Below are 19,763 nucleotides of genomic sequence, written 5' to 3' on the forward strand. Positions count from 1 at the left end.
TTGCACTTCCCAAAGAATCCGACTCGTAGACATAGGAAGTACCTAATCTAATCATTAAAAGTTTGATTACGCGCACCAAGTGAATTCATTCGATATGGTCGTTACGGGGGGGTGGGTTCTTTTGAATACATTCTTCTACAAACGACTGCTCGAGACCCTTTAAGTGCCTAGTGTTCTTTCTTCCCCGACTTTTTCCAAAAGGGGTTGCAAAGAACATAATGGGAGTGCAGCGCGTTTCGCGCGTCATTTATACCCGGGGGGACGGGATTTTGTCTTTGCTTTCTCTTCTCTATTAAATATATTAAATCCCAAAGATGCCAAATCATGGCGACCGCACCTCCTGTCCTCCTTCACACCGAAACGTCAACCGAGGACCTCAATGCGACCTCGCTCCCGCCTCCTGCAGCTCTCAAAAAGCCCTCAACAACATTCGCGATGCTGGAGAACCTAGAGCCCTCCTCTCTACCTAAAAGCAAAGCATCATCTCCATGCGTCTGTCCGCCACTCTCTCGCCCTACCAGAAACCAGTTTCCACCATGCCATGGCGAAGCTTCGTGCTGCCTCCCGTTTTCCCGCCAAAAGCGTCTCTCAAACAACGGCATGCTCGTGTCCCTCTTCCACCTTTCCAACATCAAAGCATCGATGACATCACGGTATGCGGGCCCGTGTGCTCCTACCTCGAAAAAGAATGCACTCCTACGTTATGGAGCGCCTGCGACGGCGACTTGGAGCAGTTCAAAAAGCAAGAACGAAGTCCAGTATGTCGCCGTCGGCTCCTCGCGACGGCTGGCATACCAAAACCCCATCGTCGAGCTTGCATGCTTGTCCCTCCTGCTCCCTTCCGGCGCTATACCAAAAACTTTATAAGGACTACCCACTCAAAGAGTTCTCCGCTCTACGCCTTTCGAACTCAAAGTTAACGAGCACTTGCTCCATGAGTGCACTTTTGGCTTCTGCTGTATGCATGCATAGCATTAGAAGGGCTGTTGTTTCTAGAAATGGTCTCGCTCCTGCGCTCCCTTGCAGCTACTGTTGATGCGGTAGTGCACGGAGGTCGAAGATCCAACCTCGCAATCTTTAAAACCTAAGGAATGAAGTGTACGCCGGATCTCTAGCCGTGCCGTGGACAGAAGACTCCACCAAAACCAAGCACCGGACGATGCATGAAGAACTCGGCACTCTCTCCAGTCCAGACTCAAAAAAGAAACTTCCGTGCTCCCTACACGTCCCCTTCTTTACGGACCCGTTCCACATGGGGATCCTGGTGTGCGGCCTCGCCGGCGTCTCCAAACAATCAAGCCGTCTCTGACTATATTGCGCCTCCATCACACTTCGTTCGCCAAAATGACATTCACTCAAAATGCATGCGCAGCCCTGATAAGGGACACACTCCTACGTCCTTGCAGATCCAATTCCCAAACACTGGTTTGCAGACCGCTCATGCCTTCTCTCTGTCGGAGTACTGCGCGCTACCTAAATCGCGCAGCGTCCGACGGTATGCAATGGAGGAAAAAGAGGCCCAATCTCGGTTCCTTTTCTAAACCATCATCGAGCGGGAACACACTTCGTGAAGGTCAAACATAAGGCCCGTCGTCCCGAACAGCGCACCCATGTCAATGACATGGAAGCGAAAGCCATGGATCTGGCTGACCTCATTCTCAGGGAGAGGGCGCTTCAGGAGGCTCGAACGAAAACGCAGGTGGAGAGCGTCGTCAAGATGACGCCGCAGGAGCTGCTCCGTCACTTCCACAGTGATATGGACAAGAAGGACCCGAAGAAACTGGATGCGGAAAAGAAGCGCATAGAGCGTGCGCGAAAGAGTTTTCGATATCTGTTCCTGACGCTCCAAAAGGACAAGCGACGGTATAAACTTTACACGTTGCGGAGTCATCTGAAGGCGTCTATCAAGGCTTTCGTGGAAGACTTCAAGGAAGCACCACTGGATGGGGCAACGGCGAACAGACTCGCGGATCCATACCGCAGCCGCAAGGAGGGCGGCGTAGAACCCATGGTTCCGGACTACGCTATCCGCGACGAGCCCCTCAGTAACGACGACGTAGCGCAGCAAGTCATCGCTGACGAAGCAAAAGTGGTCGAGCGCGGCGCAGAAAACGAAGGCACGGGAAGCAGAGACCCCAACCAAGAGGCCGCAGATAGTATTACAGGTGAGGGGTTAGGGAAAACGGCACTAAATATCCACATATGCTGCGCCGCGCTGCGTCTTTCCTCCCACCACCCAAAACAGCAACAACCCCACTGTGATGCAACCCCCTTTTGCCAAGCAAGCTCCCCATCTCTAAAACCCAGACTACAAAAGTTCCATGCCCGTGTTTCCTTCCCTCTGCCAGTCAGACTGCAAGTCCGCTACCAAAACTTCTCGTCCACTTTCTTTTCCTTACGAGAAGAAGCCTGCGTCTTCGCTGCTCAACGACTCCCTCCCTCCCAGAAACTGCTACATACACAACATGAACGCAGTAGCCTGTGGACTCGCATACCCGGAAAACAACAGCGCAAGTGGCATGGCGCGTCCGAGCGATCTTTGAGAAATAATGAATGGACCGTGATGTCTGGACAAAAAAACACACGCTAATAGCACCACATGAGCCACCACTCCGCCCCTCGTCCGCATCACCAAAACCGCAAACCCTCCCCCGTCCACCCAACCCACCACCGTCATCAAAAGCTCATCGCCGTCGATTACACGGCGAAAAGGCCTCGCTATTCTGTAACAAAACCGTAAAACCCACCGGCTATGGGGACGGTCGAAGTCCTCCTTCCTCCTTTTTCCGCTTGTTTCCACCACACCAGCCAGCCAGCCAGCCGTGTATGTCCTTGCTCTTTCCTCTCCCCTCCTTAGAGCTAGAGCTAGATAGAGCGAGATAGAGCCATTGGACAAATAATCCATCCAACACCCACCTTCTTATATATGTATATATATCTATCTACCCACGAACACCCAATAGCCGCGTCGTCGAATCGACTTTTCCAAAGTTTCCAAAAGCCCAACAAAACAAAAAAAAAAAAAAAATATGAACCTCGCCGGTATGCCATGCTCTTGCCATGCTCTTGCTCGCTCGCTCCCCCCGCCATCGTCAGTCGCAGTCGCAGTCGCATCAACACAGCACCAAAAACAAGCCTCATCACAAGCCATGAGAGAAGTGAACCCGCGCTTCTCCATACGATCGTAAAAACCGAAGACGATTTCGGGGGAGGACGGAGAGGAAATGAGACAAAGAACGGTGCCCCTCCTTACACCACGATACGCATCACCATGACCATCGCCATGCACAGACCTCAATACTCAGCACCACTACTCCCATGCACCATTCCTCCACAGTAAGACTTCCTCCCAATGCAACGCGCAAAACAGCATCACAGCATCACAGCATCAACCATCTCAGTCAAGTTCAAACTCCAAATATCATTCCAGCCACCGACACCCAAAAAATGAGCCGACGATGCAAATGCCCCCAACAAATGCATACAGATACACCATCTAATACTCCCCGGAGAGCTAACCCATGCAATCCAGAAACGCAAGCCTTTTGATGATGCATTTGTACATGAGAAAAGCTCAAGATACCCGCCCATTAAAAAGCGAAGCCTGTACCATGCAAAAATGTACAGGGGAAGAACCATCCCAAGAACGCATTCCCCATATGATCATTCGTATCGTCACTTCATAATTCGATCGTCTCCGCCCTTTTCAACGCCTGTCATCAACACCTCACTGCCGCCGAGTCTGCCCCTGCTGGTGCGCATAACGAGCCGCCGCTTGCGCCTGGTCGAAGCTAGCGCCATAGGGTTGCGTGACGTGCTGCTGCGGTTGCTGCCCTAGTTGCTGCCCTGGTTGCTGCTGTTGCATGAAGAACTGTCCCTGCATCGGCTGCGGGCTTGGGGTCCCCCAACCCTGCTGCATGCCTGGCGACATCCCCTGCTGCGGGAAGTAGCCCTGCTGCTGTTGGTACATATGCTGCATCTGGCCGGGACTCGAGTAGGCGAATGCTGGCGGGTACACCTGCGGCGTTCCCATCATGGCCGGTGTCGGTGTAGAGTATCCACCAGGCATACTCATTTGCTGTCCCATTGGTTGCCCCATTGATTGCCCCATTTGCATTTGCTGCTGACCCATCTGCTGCATCTCCATCATCTGCCGTTGCTGTGCCGCCATCATGCGCCGATCAATCTCAGCCTGCATAGCCGCCGTGCTCCGATTCGCCTTCGCAGCAGCCTTCTCTTTCTCTCGATGATCGATGTAAGCTGTAAGGCCCGACGAAGACGGCTTCTGCTCTTTGTTCGGATTCTTCGTCAAATCGATGAGTGGCGTGTTTGTTATCCGTGCCACCTGCTCTTGCTCGCGAGCGGACAATGACGAGGGGCGCTGATCAAGTAGGCGTTCAGCCCCTCGGGACAGCGGTCGGCTGAGGGGTCGGCTCGGTGGACGTGCAGGCATGGCCTCTGGAGTTCGTTGCAGATGAGACCAATCGCCTGACTGGTTTCGGCTCAAGGGGGGTGGAGTGTGAGACTTGCTCCTGCCATGAGGATACTCTCGTGGCTGGGCAGCGGCAGCAGCACGTTGCACTACCCACTCCTCCGGATCAAGCTTCTGCTTATCTGGGTGGCCTGGGGATGCCATACCGGGTTGCCAAGCGACGCTCCGGCTATCCGAGGGTTGTGGAGAGGCTGAGGAGCTGCGCATGTGTGCCGCTGCGATGGGCGTTGTCCTGCCTGAATACGACAGCCGTTTCTGCTCATTCGGAGAGGCAGCAAGATTCTCCTTCGACCGCGAGACACTATTGTCATGGAAGGCTTGGGTCATAGTTCCGCTAGTCCCGGGGCGTTTGGCGTCGGGCGCTAGAGAGTACGTGGGACCAAAATCAATGGTGGGGATGTCGGACGACGCTTCCGCTGGCTTCGAATCGGGTTTGTAATGGGCGTCTCCAATAACAAGATCAGGCTTGGGATTCAGATCTGGGTTCCCAACAAACTTCAGCATGCCACTCCGCGGCCGCTCTGGAAGCCTTGTCGCCGGCTTCGGTGCTTCTTCACTGGCCGTGCTTGCATAATCGGGCGTAGAGGTTGACACTGCATCATCTTCATAGCGACTGCTTGACTGACTGGGCTGCCTCAGCAGTGCTGGATTGGTGTAATTGAGGGCATCGAGGGCTTCGGGATCGACTACGTCGTTTCGTAAACTGCCGAGACTTGAGCTTGTGGCCGAGTGGGTATCATCCCCTCGCAGGGACAATGAAGACCGACCTGGTACTGGTTTACGATGAATTGAGTGGCTGCCTCCGCTGCCGGGGCGCTGCTCCTGGGCAAACTCAAGGCTCGGCCGCGACGGCGGCAGCTCGGCGTGTTCGGGGACAGGTGGGGCTGTTGGCTGATATACTGTAGGCGATTCCACAAATTGCTCCTGTTCCACGAACGGCGAGGCAGGAATAGTGGGAAGACGACTGCCCGAATGCCCAGGTCTAGAGTAGTTCTGACTCTGGACGTTAGCATTCGGATAGTCTTGATCTCTGCTTCCCTGTCTGTCATATTCGCCGCTTCGCCTACCACCCAGACTGTCATGACTTCGCCACGCTGCAGCTGCGCCGGCCACCGCAACTCCTGCCGGAATAGGCGTGTTCGTCGCGTCAGCCAGCTGATGAAGCGTCGCAGAATCCATATGCGCGTCCGGCTTCATCGTAAGAGGATGATATGGCTGAACTGGTGGCCTCTGGCTCGGTGCATGAGCGAACGTTGGAGGGTGCTCGACTGGACCCAAGGGTGGAGCCGTGGGCGCAAGCTGGACCTCGGGTAGATTGCGAGCATCTGGGCTTGGAGTCTCTCCGTCAGAAGTCTCGTATCCTTCATGCGGCTGAGGGGACCCATCGAGCTGACGGTGCGGTGGTGGAGGCGGCGGACTGTTGTAGTCGTCCACACTCGCTGATTGGGCGAGACGTGATGGTGTTTCGGCGTGATACTGCCTGCACCCATTCGTCTGTTCAGAAACCGAACGTTGATGGCGTGGCGTTGAAAATGGCGCAGTCGGTGGTGCGGAATCCACTCTCCGCGGTTCTTGTGGCTGGTTTTCCCCGGGTCGGGCTGGAGATGTCTGGCGGGTAGACGGTTGGGACCGTATCGAGCCACGTTCCTCGAATCTTAGGGTACCGCTGCGGGACGGTGGTAGGCTGGTGCGGTTAATCGTGTTTCTACGGCTAGTAGTCCTGCTTCGATCGCGCGGGGTAGATGCCATGCGTTTAGATGTCAAATCCTTCAATTGCTTCCTCCACTGCCGCTCGGACCAGTTCTGACTGCCATCGGTGTGAATCAAGCTGACCACATCCCACATCTCCAGGTAGCCGTAACGCCTGTCCGAAGGCATGGCGAACATCAAGCCGCGCGAGTCCAGTACATCTGCGATCAACTTGGTCGGGCGCCCGTACAGGGCAAAGGTATCGAAGACCGGGAATAAGAACTGAAGCATGATCTCGAAACCGGACACTGCCGGGCGCGTTTCAGGCATGACAAAAACGAAGCCCTCGGTGACCTTTTCCGGGCTTGAATGGATCGTGATCTTCCCCTCAATCTTGACTAGGGTTGACTGGTCAATGAGCGGCTTCGACTGCGGGTAAATTGCGTAGCACGAATACGCATCGTTGACCGTGGCGATGGGTCGGCTCTTCTTGGTGACCTTCTTCGAGTCGTAGAACTTTATGTCCCCCTTAAGAACCACGGGCTTGTTATTGTAAATGTTCTTCTTTTGCGTCTTTTGCAGCTTGGTGTACTCCTTCTCGTCGGGCGGGTTGACGACGGCCCAGCACCGGCGCCACGGCGTTCCCGCGCCGAATCGCACACGCACCCAGTCTTCGTACTTTGTGCGTTGTCGATCCAGGATCGCGCGGATATTGTTCAATGTCTTGCCCTTGCCGGCAATTAACGCGCCCGTGTACGCCTCCTGGAGCGTCGTGTGCTCGTACATGGCCAATCGGATGCCGGCGGTCCATTGCGTTAGCGAATTGAACGAGTTGAAGTGGAACAGGTACTTGTTGCTCGCTGCTGTGGACACGCTCAGGATGTTGTCGAGCTTCTTGCCGTCGCTCAGCACCATAGAAGGCATCTGCGACCGATTAGCGAGGATTGAAATGTCGTCATAGTTGGACGCACCATGTGGATCGCCGCGTCCGTGAGGTTGATGAATGTCGGCAGCACCTCAGCGTCGCTGCTGACTCTGTCCAGCTCGCTCGCGTCCCAGAGGGACAGGATGGTGCCCACTAGTTGCGCGAAGCACTCTTGCCACACCCGATCTGGGGCTGGGCGGCCGCCTGCGCTTGTCAGTGTCACGAAGCGGCTATTTGTGGAAAGCTTGACGTACGCGTATCGGTGTCGTGGAACTTGAGGAAGTAGCCCTCCTGGTACAGCTTGTTCGAGTGGCTGTTCAGGAACATGAAGATACGTTGCAGCTCGGGCAGCGTGTCCTGGCTGACCTCCATGACGGGAGGCTGGTATGTCTGTATCATGGACATTGGGCGCGACGACGGCCGCGAGTCGGGGCGCGGCTGCGAGCCGGGCGAGTTGAAGTCGCTATCGTGGGTGACGGAGGAGACGGAGAAGGAGGACGCATTCGGCGGCTTCTCCCTGGGCGAGTGCGGAGTCGGCGAAGCTGCGTTCGACGAGGGCGTCCGGCGGTTTGACGAGTGGCCTCCCCATTCTGACATGAAAGAGAGCACTGAGAACGCGCGAACCGAGGCCAGCATTAGTGAATGTTGCAGTTGGTGAAGGCAGGAGCGGAAGGCGCGAACGACGGGGGGTATTTACCTCTCTTTGGGCGAGCCATGGCCGCTGCAGAGCAATTGGCTACACGTGTAAGCGAACGGCCCTCCGCTGCTGACGGGCTTCTGTGTATCTGCTCAGGCGCGTGGTGTTGTCGGATCAGCCGCGCAAGCCACGGATGCGCCGGGTGGATGCAAGGGTGGGATAGTAGAAAAAGTTCCCAGCTAGGAAATACGCAAAGCGAGCGACGGGCAGCCGGGACGGGCGCTGCGGATGGCGCGGATACGGCTGGAGGGGGGGCTCCGGGGTGGAAAAGACTGGGAGTGCAGCAGAGTAGAGTAGAGGAGGGAGCAGGAGCGGACGCTGTGGGGTGGAGTGTCGTCGTGGATATGGCGGAGGAATTCTGGGCACTCCCGCGGCAAGGATCCGCGATGACGAAAAGCGCGCCTTTGGGGAGTGAAGGGCCCGCGCTATTCACTTGGGCTGGCACGCACGCACAACCAGGTCACTGATGATGAGAAAGCGAAGATGCGCGAGCAAACGGCGTCAAAAGCAAATGTGGCCGCATGTCTCAATATAGCTACCCGCGAACCTCCGCGTATTCGCCTGGCTGCGTTTCCCTTTGCAGCCAGCAGAGCGTTCCGTCAGAGGCGGACCTGCGAGCTTACGAGTCTTCTGTCACCGGGCCTTTCGTATCCAACCGCCTCAACACCTGAGGAGCTAGTCGAAACCGGCTTTCGCGCACCAGCCACGCCGCTCCATGTTGACGTTTGTGGCTCCGGGTGATGATGTCGCGAGGGCTGTGCGCTTGGCCGTGTGTTTTGGCAGCGCGAGGGAATGAAGGGACTGGCTGCTGAGGAAATTGAACACAGCAACGGCCAGCCACGGCGGGTGAGGAATGCGGCTCAAGCTGTCCTCTCCCCCATGTAGCTCCACACCTGTTTTGCTTCACGATGCACTGTCAGGTCTAACCCGGGACGTACGGTATCAGAGCTGGTCCGCAGTGGGCCAAGACTTAGTCACCACCTGGTCCCAGTCTGGCCCGGCAATTAATGCCGCGAGCCGTTGCTTCCGGACAGCTGCGGGGGTGCTTGACCTACGTGTACACAAAAGGTACAAAGGCCAACACGAGTCGACGATGCCGAGCGGGCGGCCGAGCTGCAGAGGTGAAGGTGATCCCGAGGGCACGTGATGTCGGAGCTTCGGGGGGTGGTTTTTCCAGGCGCTAGTGAAGCCCGCACCGCACCCATAGCTCCATCACGTCTGGCACCTCGCGACCGCGCGCGCCAAACGCTCCGGGGCTCCTTACCGGCCATCTCCATTTCCATCCAGTCACGCTCGCAATTGCTGCCCTGTCTGCTCAGCATTGCGGAAACCAGACTTCTGTCTGGAGCCGACATTTCGCCGCAGCCAGCGCGTTGGGTTTGCGGACCCACTCCGCCCGCCGTTCATCAGGGCCACCTCCATTGCACGGTCTCCATCGAGGATCCCCACCTCAAGCGCGAATTGCACCCACGGACGGGGTGATGCACCGCCATGATAGCCCGCAAGAGCAGCGAAAACGCGCTGACACCGGCCAAGAATGGCGCCATGACGGACACACCAGAGAGCCACAAGCGCAAGCGCGAAAGAGTCGATTGGTCTTCCATTGACCAGAAGGGGACCTTCCACGGCTTTGAGCTGAAGCCTCTGAAGGCGAGCAAGAAGCGCAGGTCCATGAAGGACTTGAGGCTTCCGCATATCGTGCAGCCGAATGTCTTCGATGGCTGCAACCTCAGCGAGACACAGTTTACCGTCACGCCGCCGTTAGAATGGGACAGCACTGGCCGGTACAAAAAGTTCACGAGTAAGGCGCCTCTGGCGGCTGAGCTTCGTGGCTGACCTGGAGCAGTTGGACAGGCTGAGTTTCAGGTCGGTGATATTGTTTATATCAGGGCGGATGAGAGCGAGATTGGCAGCAAGAGCGCCCCTCTCCAGGCCTGGGTGGCCAAGGTCCTCGAGGTCCGCGCTGGAGATGAGGTATGCGCTCTTGCAGCTACACCCCTGGCCCGAGCGCCTACTAACCCTCCCCCCAGAATCACGTCTACCTGCGCGTATATTGGATGTACAGGCCCGAGGACCTTCCGTCAGGCCGGCTTCCCCATCATGGACGTAACGAACTGATCGCGACCAACGACATGGCCATCATCGATGCCATGACCGTCGATGGCCCAGCCGACGTCGTCCACTGGCAAGAGCGGCAGGATCAAGGAGAGATTCTCCACCCAGACCAGCTCTTCTGGCGGCAGACGCTGGATGTCACGAAGAAGTCGTTCGTTCTCTCGGTACGTTGTCCTGCGCAAATTCACTGTCTAGCTCTAACCGGCACGCAGAAGCTTCCAATGCACTGCGTCGACAATGCGCCCTGCAACCCTGATCAACTCCTCATCCAATGCTCATCGTGCTCGAAATGGCTCCACGGCCCCTGTATCGAGAAAGCCGCCCTCCACGAAGCCTATGAATCCTTCGACCTTACATACCCGGAGGAAGATACAGCAGCAAAAGACGAGAGCCCCAAGAGGAAGCGCAAAGCGCCCTTGGCGTTGCTCGCGACGATCAACTCAACCTTATCGGGCAAGACGCGCTTGACTATCACGGATAGGCGGCTCGGCCTCAAGAAGAGGAAGACATGGGACGTCCCGATCAAGTGTCTCTTTTGCGAAGCTACAATCGAGGACGTCGAAGAGCCACCCGCGACGGACGCAGACCCCACCGAACCCGAAACCCCGCCCTCTGGCATCTTCGTCAGTGAAGCCATAGTCCCGGCCTCTGACGCAGCCCCACACACCCCTCCCTCCCCCCTGGACGAAGACTCAGATGAAGCAGTGCCAGACTCTGCGGTCGGCAAAAACAAAATGTTATCCTCCCCCCTGAGGAATGCCGCGCCCCCAGCCACAAGCGGCGCACTAGCTCCGCCTGAAGAGCCCAACGGTAACGGTGAGGCTGCCTACAACTCCGACTCCTCATCTCCCTCTGCCTGAGCTGAGCTAAGACGACAGACGCGGTAGACTACGTGGACACCACGCCGCGGAAGAGCAAGCGCCGCGCGACTACTGAGACGCCAGGACCGAGTGAGACGGAGGGCGTGCTGGAGAGTAGCGTGAAGGGCCTTAAACGGGTGCTTTTTAAAGACTGAGTGAGCAAGTGCGTTGCGTGGATAGCCGGGCGCATTGGAGTGCGGGTATTGCCTTTTCGTTTTGATAGGCTATATGCGGTGTGGTCCGGTGAGGGAGGGGGCGTTTGCTGCTATCCCTAACCTACCTTCCTTGCGTCTTGAGCTCCGGCGCTGTGCGAGGCTGACTTGCTGCTGACGCGCTTGCGAAGACGGTATACCTACCTACCTAGGTACCACTTGCTTGCTCCGGCAGTCTGGCTATTTGGTTTATAGCTTGGATATGCATACGCCTTATATCATGGTAAAAAAATTTATTACCTTTTTAACTCCTAAAACGTCTTGTATTTTCTGCGCGTTAACGATACCAACCTCAATGATTACATAACAGACAGGATCAGGACGCCCGCTCTCTACCTCTGCATATCTACTCTAGCAGACTACTTCGTTCCACAACCGTAATTTCTACGCAGATGATGGTGTTTGGATAGAGAGTGGAAAGTCGCATGTCCCTGTCTCACATAATATTTTGCTGTTGAGATATGGACGCTCCGACTGAAGACCTCCCAAAGCTAAATACGCTATTTTCTGGATGTGGGACGCCAGCGGCGACTGGGAGAGCTTGTGGAGCGTTCATTAACAGAACCTGAGTTATCACATGTTCGAGCTCTCTCCGGCTAGATGCTGAACATAGCACTTTCTGATATCTGTTTTAGCGTCGGCGACGGGGACTCGTCGTCGCTCCAGCACCCCGCTCAGCTCTTCGCTCAGTCGATCTCGTCGCACCATGATGTGCCATAGTGGATGCACGTGTAATATATGATTGGCAAACACATCGGCGACGAGCGATATCCAAGACCGCTTCAAAGTACTAATGGAACCTTGAATAAATTAGACTGCGGAAGCGCTTCAATGTCCGCGAGCTTTTGGCGAGGTGGTTGCGATAACTGACCAGATTACTCCGTATTCTGAGTGCTGGCGAATTGCTACTCGCTTATTCTCGGCTTGGAAAATTAATCTTCTGAGATTTATTCTTTCTGACATAAACACTGACCTGATTACCCTCCTAACGATTATTTACCTGGGAAGAATGCACGTGTGGCACTTTGGCATCAGCCGTCAATGTTGACGTCAAATGGCCACAGCTTCCTCCCTCGATCTTCGTTCACGTCAGGGTCCTCAGATTGAGCCGCGGTCTGCATCCATTCCTCAAAGACCGATTGATTAGCGTCTTTGGCTGCTTCCCAGGCTGCGGAGGGCACCCAACCGTCGGTGTTCGAATTGATGGAGCGAACGAGGAACAGTTTGAGGCTTTGAAAGGTTTCGAAATCCTCCCACTCTTTCGCGTGCCTAATGAGCTCCTGCGGAGATGGCTGGTAGGGGCATGAATTCGGGAGCCCCAGTTCATTCCAACGCTGAGACAATTCAATGAGTTCTTGACGGAGCGCAGCTGCACCATCTCTCCAGGATGTATGGCAGTATCGTATCGGCCTGAGTAGTGTCTCGTCAAGAGCCCGGGCATCGTGCAACTTGGGCACCCAACCTTTCAAGGCAACCTCGAAAGTTTGCTCACAGATAGAGATTTCCTTTTCGCGTGTTTTGTCGTGTGAGCTCTGCGTCTGATTAGGTGACGTGTCCGGCTCGTCTTCAAAAAGGGGCATGTCGATTGTACGATCGGCAACCATATCCGGCGTCTCGTTCGCGAAAGAGAACACTGGTTCGACCCCAGCGGATTGCCAGTCAATCACAGCAGTTAGGCGGGTGGGGTCGTCATTGGATACGAAAATGTTCCTTTTGTGGAAGTCGGGGTGCAGGAGCATTGGTGCGGAGACGTTCTGAATAACCGGGCTCTTGATGACCTCTTTCACAACTTGTTCGCTGACTTCTAATAGATGTAGATGGTCTTGGGTGATTCTACTAGAAGATGTTCCGCCCGCGGGGTCCGTGGAAGGTATTCGTGAAAAGCCCGTGTCTATTAGGCCAGAACAATAAGATAACGCATCTGTCCCTAGATGTGTGGAAAACGTCAACGTCACGTCTAGGGGGCACATCGACAGAGTTCGATTAACTTACACGGTCCCTGGTTTGGTTTCCTCCTATCGTAATAGCGAGATTCTCCGGGTTCCAAGCACCAATATTGGGTCGCACAATGCGGGCCTATGCAGAATCCGTTGGACAAGTCCAGTTTTAACGATGGATTGATTGGGGCATCGGCAAAGTACAAGCTTCCGTATGCCGGAAACTGCAGTTTTGCCATCTCCTTTACTACCGTGGCTGCGGACTTGACGCACAGCATTTGCTGAAGTGTATTCATCATGTTCCATTTTTCATGTAGCTGGGCCCCCGAGGCATGCTCCATAATTATGTACTCAGTGCCAGTGGGATTGGCAGGGTCGTCGTTCCAGTCAATGACTCTCGGTACAGGAACGGAGGTGTGAGCACGAACTAGGAAGGTAGTCAGTTACCTCATTCTTAACACGGGTATAAGCGTTATGTACTATAGGCCATAGTCGCTACTTCAGAATTAGTCGTCAATCTTCTAGGACCGGCGACTCGGAATGGGACTCTTGCCACAACCGTAGCACCATTGTCCATATGTAAAAGAAAGGCTCTGTTGTAGGTGCCTTCCTTCTTCTCCTGTCTGGCAATTCTATTAGCGCCAGGACATGCCTGTATTGCCTTTTTGCACAGAGCCGCAAAGTCGAACTCGATGTGACGCGCTTCCCGTTGCAGTTTATCGTTTTTGAGCCAGTGTCCGCTCGTGTATGTAAATGGATCCAATCCTTTGTTCTGTTAGTTCTGTATTACTACGTGATGCCGAGTGCACAACCGGTAGACCGACTGTAAGCGGGTTTGGAGTCTCCCTGCAAAGTGGTGGCCAGGGTGGTTTGGGTCATCGCAGTAGTTGAAATGGCACGCCGGGTTATCGTAGTGGGTAGCGAGGTCAGGCAGGAGCGGTAGATAGGTTTTAACATATTTAAGGAGCAGCATGTGCTAGGTGGCAGAGGGAAAGGATGAAGCTTCGAAGTCGTTTCGTCGATAACGCCAAGAAACAAGCCCGCTTAAAATGCACCGCCAGGCCGGAGCCTCGCCAATCAGACAAATACGAACTTCTAAGCTAAAACAAGCGTCCCTCTAGCGTGCTAGGGAATTTAGATCTTCCCCAACGCCCGCTTCTGCAGCTCCTCCAGGACTTTACTTGTCTCTGCATCAGGGTCTGCAGCTGTAGTATCAAAACGGGCAATAGCCAGCTTAGCGTGAGTACCGTTCTTTTGCACCCATTACTTTAGTCCCGTACCCTTGGCTTGGCTATTCACCTGAAGAACAACATTGCGATATTTTCCATCTACCAGTTCCCCTGCGTCGATTCGGCATTAATAATCCTGGTCGTTCTTCTGCGTCCGTGATAGTACAATGCGGTTTCCAGCGTTGTATAATGCTTTCAATTTAGCACTCATCCTTGTGGAAGGTGTCGCTCTCCTTTTCCGATGGAGCATTACCCCCCTGCGTATGTCTCTCTTTTTGCTGAAAATTATTGCGCGTTAAAGTTTGGGCTGATCAGTTCATCGCCACTCGAAGTGTCTCACCGCTGAAGCGGAAGCGCGCAAGCATCGCCATGCCTATTTCTAGAGTTAGGTATAGAAGAACGGCGCAGCTAATAGTAGCTTAGCAGGCTGCGTAAACGCCAGCCGTAGAGACTTTCCACAAAGAAATTATTTTAAATTGAAGTCTCCGATACATCTACTCACATAGTAGTCGTAGTAGTAGTAGTAAAACCTACGAGGGAGGGGTATCTCCTATCCTAATCCTATCCTATCCTATCCTATCCTATCCTATCCTATCCCATCGCACCCGCAAAGACGAACGCCGTGCGCTAGATGCTACTACTACTAGTCCCCAAGTGCTAATGTCTAGCGATAAACGTGCCAGAGTCGTTAAAAAAAAAAAAGAAAACGCCATGTAATGCATACCAATACCGATCCCGCATGTAAATAACCACCAAGTCCATCTCACACTTCAACTCGCTACCAATGCTACTGCATCGCCCAGCACGATATCGCCCTCTTCCGCGGTTGGAAATCAACCGGGCGGCAACTTGCCCCTGCCCACATTCAGCTTGAGCAGCAGCTTCGGCCGCTGCCCGCCCACTCTCTCCACCGAGACACGATGCCCCTGCGCTGCCGTTCCATTACTCAACGGCGGCGCGGCGGCGGGCTCGGTGCTCTGCCGCTTCGCCGGCCGCGGGACGTCCAGCTCCCCGTCCGCCTTGCGCTTCTTAGTATTCGCGCCATTGGGGAAGCGCGCCAGATGCTCGGGCGCGAGTTTCAACTTGACGATGCGGCTCTGAGCCTTCTTGCCCTTGGCGGTCTTTGGTGTTGCGGCGGGTTTCGGTGTAGCCGCTGTCTTGGGCGGGGCGCGAGCTGTAGGAACCTTGATCTTGACAATTTGCGAGGGCGCGGGCGGCGGTGGGGAGGCTTGCGGCGTAGGCGCTGTGATAGCAGCGGGGCTCTCGATTACGGGCGGTGCAGGCGTTGTGGATTGACGTGGTGGAGGCGCGGCGGGAGAGGGTGGCTTAGCTGGCAGAGCGGGCGACAGCGCCTGGGAAATGGTGGGGGCTGGTGCGGGAGAAGGACTCTTCTGGATGGACGGAGGAGGCATCCATTCTGATGCCCTCCTGTCCGAGCCTTCTGTCGGGGGTGCGACTGCTAGGGAATCAGCCGATACGGAGAAAGGGGCAGACACAGACGCAGGCGAGGGCATAGCGGCGGACGGAGGCCCCGGCTTGGAACTACTAGGCTTGAGCTTGAGCTTGATCGGTGGTGCAGCTGGGGCTTGTGGCTGAGCCTTTGCTTGAGCCTGCGGTAGGAAAGGCCGCAACGGTTGCGTCCGTATGCGATCGCCGCGGTAGAAGCGTAATCGTCCCTCGGGGCCGCCGAGCCATTGCACCTTCCAGTATCGCGGGTACTGGAGCGTGATCTCGAGCTTGGTGACAGGGTCGACGATCATCTCGCAGAAATCCAGCAGCTCTGACACGTCCCGTGCCGACATGCTCCTTGACTTCAAAGCAACCTCCAGCGATTGCCTCAGAGTCTCATTGTGTCCCATATCAGCCTTCAGCCCGCGAAGAGCACCCTCCAGCCTGCGGCGCGCAATCTCGGCTGCTCGGTCCGACACGCCGGTATTGTCTTCAAGGACGAGACCTCCATTGGCCTGCTCGCTAGGGTCGTCAAGAACGAAGACGTCTCCAACGGCGACCTGCCCCACAGCAGTGCCGAAAATGCGGAGCATCTGCGCCCTAAAGTATGGTGACGGATCGGAGTGGATCTCGTGGAGCATATACTTGATCACGCTATCCTTCTTCTTGAACACGCCCAGCTGGATGAGGCACTCCCACGCCTTCAGGCGCACGTTGTCGGCGTTTCCAATCTGAGCGTACTGCAAGAACTCCGAAACCTTGAATGGCCTAACGCGGTTCTTGATGAGCTTGACCGCGCACTCTAGCGCGGCCGTCGTGTAGATGTTCTGGTACGTAGGGATCCACTCGTCAAGCCGCTGGTGGCGCTCCAACTCTTCAATAGCTTTCCTAGCGAAGTCGAACTCTTCCGCCTCATCTACAAGGCTGAGCGTGGGGTCTGAGTCCGTGAGGTTCGGTTTAGAGCTGACGAGGCATTCTGTGAGACATCGCATAAGCGTAGCGAGGTAATGATCATCGCTGTAGTCATTGCCCCGATTGTCGTTGTACCGAATAATGTCGAGCAGGAACCGCTTCACCTCCATGGGCGCCTTCCCGTCATTACGCTTGATCTTGGCGATTGCTTTAGGAATGGCACATTGGATGAGATATAAGCTTCGGTCAGAAAAGTCGTTGGGCCTGGTCATGGGTGAATTAGGTAGACAGAAGAGCTCCTGGAAGGCCTTCTTGAGGTGGAAAAAGCCAATCCATCCCGTCTCTTGCATCGCACTTAACGCCAGGACCTCGGCAGCCATAGTCCGAATCCCATGGAAATATCGACTGTCCATGAGCGTCTTGACAAGGAAACTCGAGATGAGTCGATGACCTTGTTTAAGTGCGAGATACTGAATGGACTCTGCTTGTGCCACAACATCCTTGTCCTGTTGCAACTGCGAGACATACATGTACGACGGCATGTCGTTAATGTTGGCTCGACAGATCCATTCGAAATCCGCGTCCACGCGAATCCATTCATAGGCTTCGTTATCCATCTTCTGTTCGTCGTCTGGAGGCCAATCTGAGATCTGCCACTCGCTAGCTTCCTCTGGCGTTGAGAAGAGATCTCCTAGGGAGTAGAAGGTAACGTCGTCTTGTGCCTCGCCGGTTGCATCTAGTCCTTGCGCGGCAGCCATTCGTTCCTTGTTCAAGCGATTGCGCTTCAAACGCTTGTACTTGGTGTTGTAAGGTATCTCCACCTTCACATTAGAAGAGTTAATGTCGACGATATGTTCGTACGGCGTGCCATCCGCCTCGTGGATGCGAATCGTCATGGGACCAACAAACGCTGGCCAATCAGGGTCCGGGTAAAACTTGTGCAGCCTCTCTCGGCCCTCCCTCATGAACTCTTCAGCGGAGAGGGTATGGTCGTCTAATGACATTGTCGGGTCTGCCTGCGTCTGTTTGATGGTGAGCTGAATGACCTGCTTCTTCTTATTGAACTGTGGGAAGCACTCGAAGGTCGGACAGCCGGATCCGTAGACCCATTGCTTGAAGAAGTTCTCCAACTTTTGGTGTCCGACCTTTTCGCAAATATCGCGGAATTCTTCTGTAGAGATGGCCCCATTGTCAAGTTTCCCGTTTCCGAGCATGAACAGCATTCGATATAGGCATCGATCCACGCCGTTCTTCCCGCTCGCCTTCACAAGTCGGTTGTGCAGGATGGAGAGCACTGACAGCGCCTTAATCTCCATGAAGTCCCGTTCGCCAGGATCAAGAGGTAGGTACTTCCCCAGCTTGTAAAGAGAGGGTCGACGTATGTCCATCTGCATAATCTTGTCAACCATCAATTTCTGCCGAAATCGGTGATCGTTGCGACCAAAAAGTTCGCGGAGGTAGAACTCAGTCATGAACCAGGAGCTGGCGGATATGACCCAGTAGTCGGACGGGCTCTTGGCAATGAGGTCAATTCCTATCCACTGGCTGGCGACAGCGTGGATGAGGACTCTGGTGGTGTGTTCCAGCGGTTCCCACACAGTCTCCGGGAAGAGCAGCCGGGAGCTGCATATGGATAGAGAGGCCGTGTGTGCCGCGTCGCAGTCCAAGTCGTCCACAAACGCGAGCTTATAAGATTTGCCGAATCTATAGGTTTGGTAACGCTCGGTGAAACTGTCGAGGGTCCTTGCCAGCATCATGGCGCTGTTGCGGGCCTCGTCCTCCTTTCCAGGTAAACAAAAGGCATGCACCTTGATAGCCTCCTCGCGTAACCGGTCTTCGTCGGAGATGTCGCGGTACTCTGTAAGGTCCACGTGCTGGAACGGTCCGATAACAATGCCAATATGCTGGGGAAGAATGCCCATGGTGGCGTCGATGGTGAAGCTCGCGGTCGCTCGTGACGGATCGGTGCGGTCCTCGATCTAGAACAGTCAGTAGCGCCATGAGGGTTACGCAGTAACTCACGTCATCTGTCAGCATTCCGGAGCAGATGACCGTCATCTCCAAGGCCTTCTCCTCCTCGGTGAGGTCGTTTTGATCCTCATCGGGCTCGCTCATGACGCTGTCGGCCTTGTGCACACCGTTCATCTGCGGCTGGCCGCTTGTCCGGGCGGTCTTGCAGAGCGCATCCCCCATGGTCCGTGGATACCGTATAGCAACGTCAAAGTTGCACCTCGTGCTGCCGTCGTCTACGCAGGGAAACAGGCAGGACGCCATTCCCGGGAAGGGCGAGTTGCGCGTGTAGGCGTGTGGGTACCGCGCGTCTCCGTCCTCGATGCCCGCGAAGTGTATAGCATCCCGGAAGTCATCAAGAACATATTCGATCACCACCTTTAACGGCGTGTACGCTAGCACGCCTTCTTCTCTTGTCTCCCGAATGCGGGCCTTGTCTGGCACAAAGATGACCAGCTCTTCCTCGGCGCCTTCTTCATGCCGCCGGAGCCGCTGTTGTGGAAAGTGATACTGCTGCACGCCGGTGGTCGGGTAAAGTTGTAGCCGCTCGTACAGATTCTGGTAGCTGAAGGCGGCGGGCTTGTTCTCGACGGTAATGCGCGTGGGCTTGAGCTGCCGGCAGTTGAGGTGTATCTCCTTGAGGTGCGGCGTCAGCGGGACCACGTCTATCGCCGTGGTCCCTTTGACAAGCCGCGGGCAGAAGCTGAAGTCGAGCTCCACCTTCTGTCGCTGGACGTTGAACAGCGTCGCTAGGGACGTGTTGTCCTCCGGAACGCCGTCCATCTCGATCGGGGCCGTGGCGGACGGCGCGGGCGAGACCTGCTCCCGGTGTCCTGGTCACGATGGGTGCGGGTGGATAGCGGGGCTGTTGGCGGTTGCGTGTTGCGTCGCGTTCTCGATGAAGAGCTTCGGCAGCGGAGAAAGGCGTCGGCCTTGGCGCACGTTTTCTTGGCGCGGGCGCGACCCGCCATGACGTCGCGCCGCCTTTCACCTCCAGCACGACCAATTCCTTCACCACATCGAATCACCCAAGGCGAACGGTGCAATAATCCCATGTTGCTCGATTTCACGTACGCGCGGTCGGCTTCGTCCTTTCTTTTTCCCAGGAACACCCAGTTTCATTCTATAAACGGCTCTCGGATACAACTCGCAGAGACTAGACAAATCCGGAAATATTGCTGGTGTCACTCTATATGGAGATCAATATCGGTAAAAGCACAACCCCGTCGCTGCTAA

The 19,763-nt window shown here is 55.3% G+C and overlaps 5 protein-coding genes across 5 annotated transcripts; 2 read left to right on the forward strand and 3 right to left on the reverse strand.

Annotated features, from left to right (window-relative positions):
* Positions 1–1,490: 1,490 nt before the first annotated feature.
* On the forward strand, positions 1,491–2,729 carry BU26DRAFT_601675 (uncharacterized protein; the record flags this gene model as incomplete). Its single annotated transcript, XM_033835277.1, has 2 exons — positions 1,491–2,165; positions 2,605–2,729. Exons 1-2 carry the CDS (start codon positions 1,622–1,624, stop codon positions 2,727–2,729), a joined length of 669 nt encoding a protein of 222 aa, XP_033688583.1. The 5' UTR covers positions 1,491–1,621.
* Positions 2,730–3,275: 546 nt separating this feature from the next.
* On the reverse strand, positions 3,276–8,215 carry BU26DRAFT_601676 (uncharacterized protein). Its single transcript, XM_033835278.1, has 4 exons — positions 7,804–8,215; positions 7,361–7,714; positions 7,153–7,310; positions 3,276–7,105 (listed from the first exon to the last, which is right to left on the reverse strand). The coding sequence occupies exons 1-4, from the start codon at positions 7,820–7,822 to the stop codon at positions 3,728–3,730; spliced, it is 3,909 nt and encodes a 1,302-aa protein (XP_033688584.1). The 5' UTR covers positions 7,823–8,215; the 3' UTR covers positions 3,276–3,727.
* A 1,064-nt stretch (positions 8,216–9,279) lies between these two features.
* BU26DRAFT_515911 (uncharacterized protein) lies at positions 9,280–11,242 on the forward strand. Its single transcript, XM_033828202.1, has 4 exons — positions 9,280–9,604; positions 9,650–9,777; positions 9,834–10,082; positions 10,131–11,242. The coding sequence occupies exons 1-4, from the start codon at positions 9,295–9,297 to the stop codon at positions 10,776–10,778; spliced, it is 1,335 nt and encodes a 444-aa protein (XP_033688585.1). The 5' UTR covers positions 9,280–9,294; the 3' UTR covers positions 10,779–11,242.
* Positions 11,243–11,723: 481 nt separating this feature from the next.
* On the reverse strand, positions 11,724–13,921 carry BU26DRAFT_225578 (kinase subdomain-containing protein). Its single transcript, XM_033820798.1, has 6 exons — positions 13,740–13,921; positions 13,408–13,692; positions 12,983–13,354; positions 11,964–12,917; positions 11,862–11,913; positions 11,724–11,790 (listed from the first exon to the last, which is right to left on the reverse strand). The coding sequence occupies exons 1-4, from the start codon at positions 13,882–13,884 to the stop codon at positions 12,022–12,024; spliced, it is 1,698 nt and encodes a 565-aa protein (XP_033688586.1). The 5' UTR covers positions 13,885–13,921; the 3' UTR covers positions 11,724–11,790; positions 11,862–11,913; positions 11,964–12,021.
* Positions 13,922–14,611: 690 nt separating this feature from the next.
* Positions 14,612–19,409, reverse strand: BU26DRAFT_450503 (uncharacterized protein). The gene is made up of 2 exons (XM_033824746.1): positions 18,540–19,409; positions 14,612–18,496 (listed from the first exon to the last, which is right to left on the reverse strand). The coding sequence occupies exons 1-2, from the start codon at positions 19,308–19,310 to the stop codon at positions 14,990–14,992; spliced, it is 4,278 nt and encodes a 1,425-aa protein (XP_033688587.1). The 5' UTR covers positions 19,311–19,409; the 3' UTR covers positions 14,612–14,989.
* Between the last annotated feature and the right edge of the window lie 354 nt (positions 19,410–19,763).

Source organism: Trematosphaeria pertusa, assembly GCF_010094035.1.
Source record: "Trematosphaeria pertusa strain CBS 122368 unplaced genomic scaffold BU26scaffold_3, whole genome shotgun sequence".
NCBI lineage: Eukaryota > Fungi > Ascomycota > Dothideomycetes > Pleosporales > Trematosphaeriaceae > Trematosphaeria > Trematosphaeria pertusa.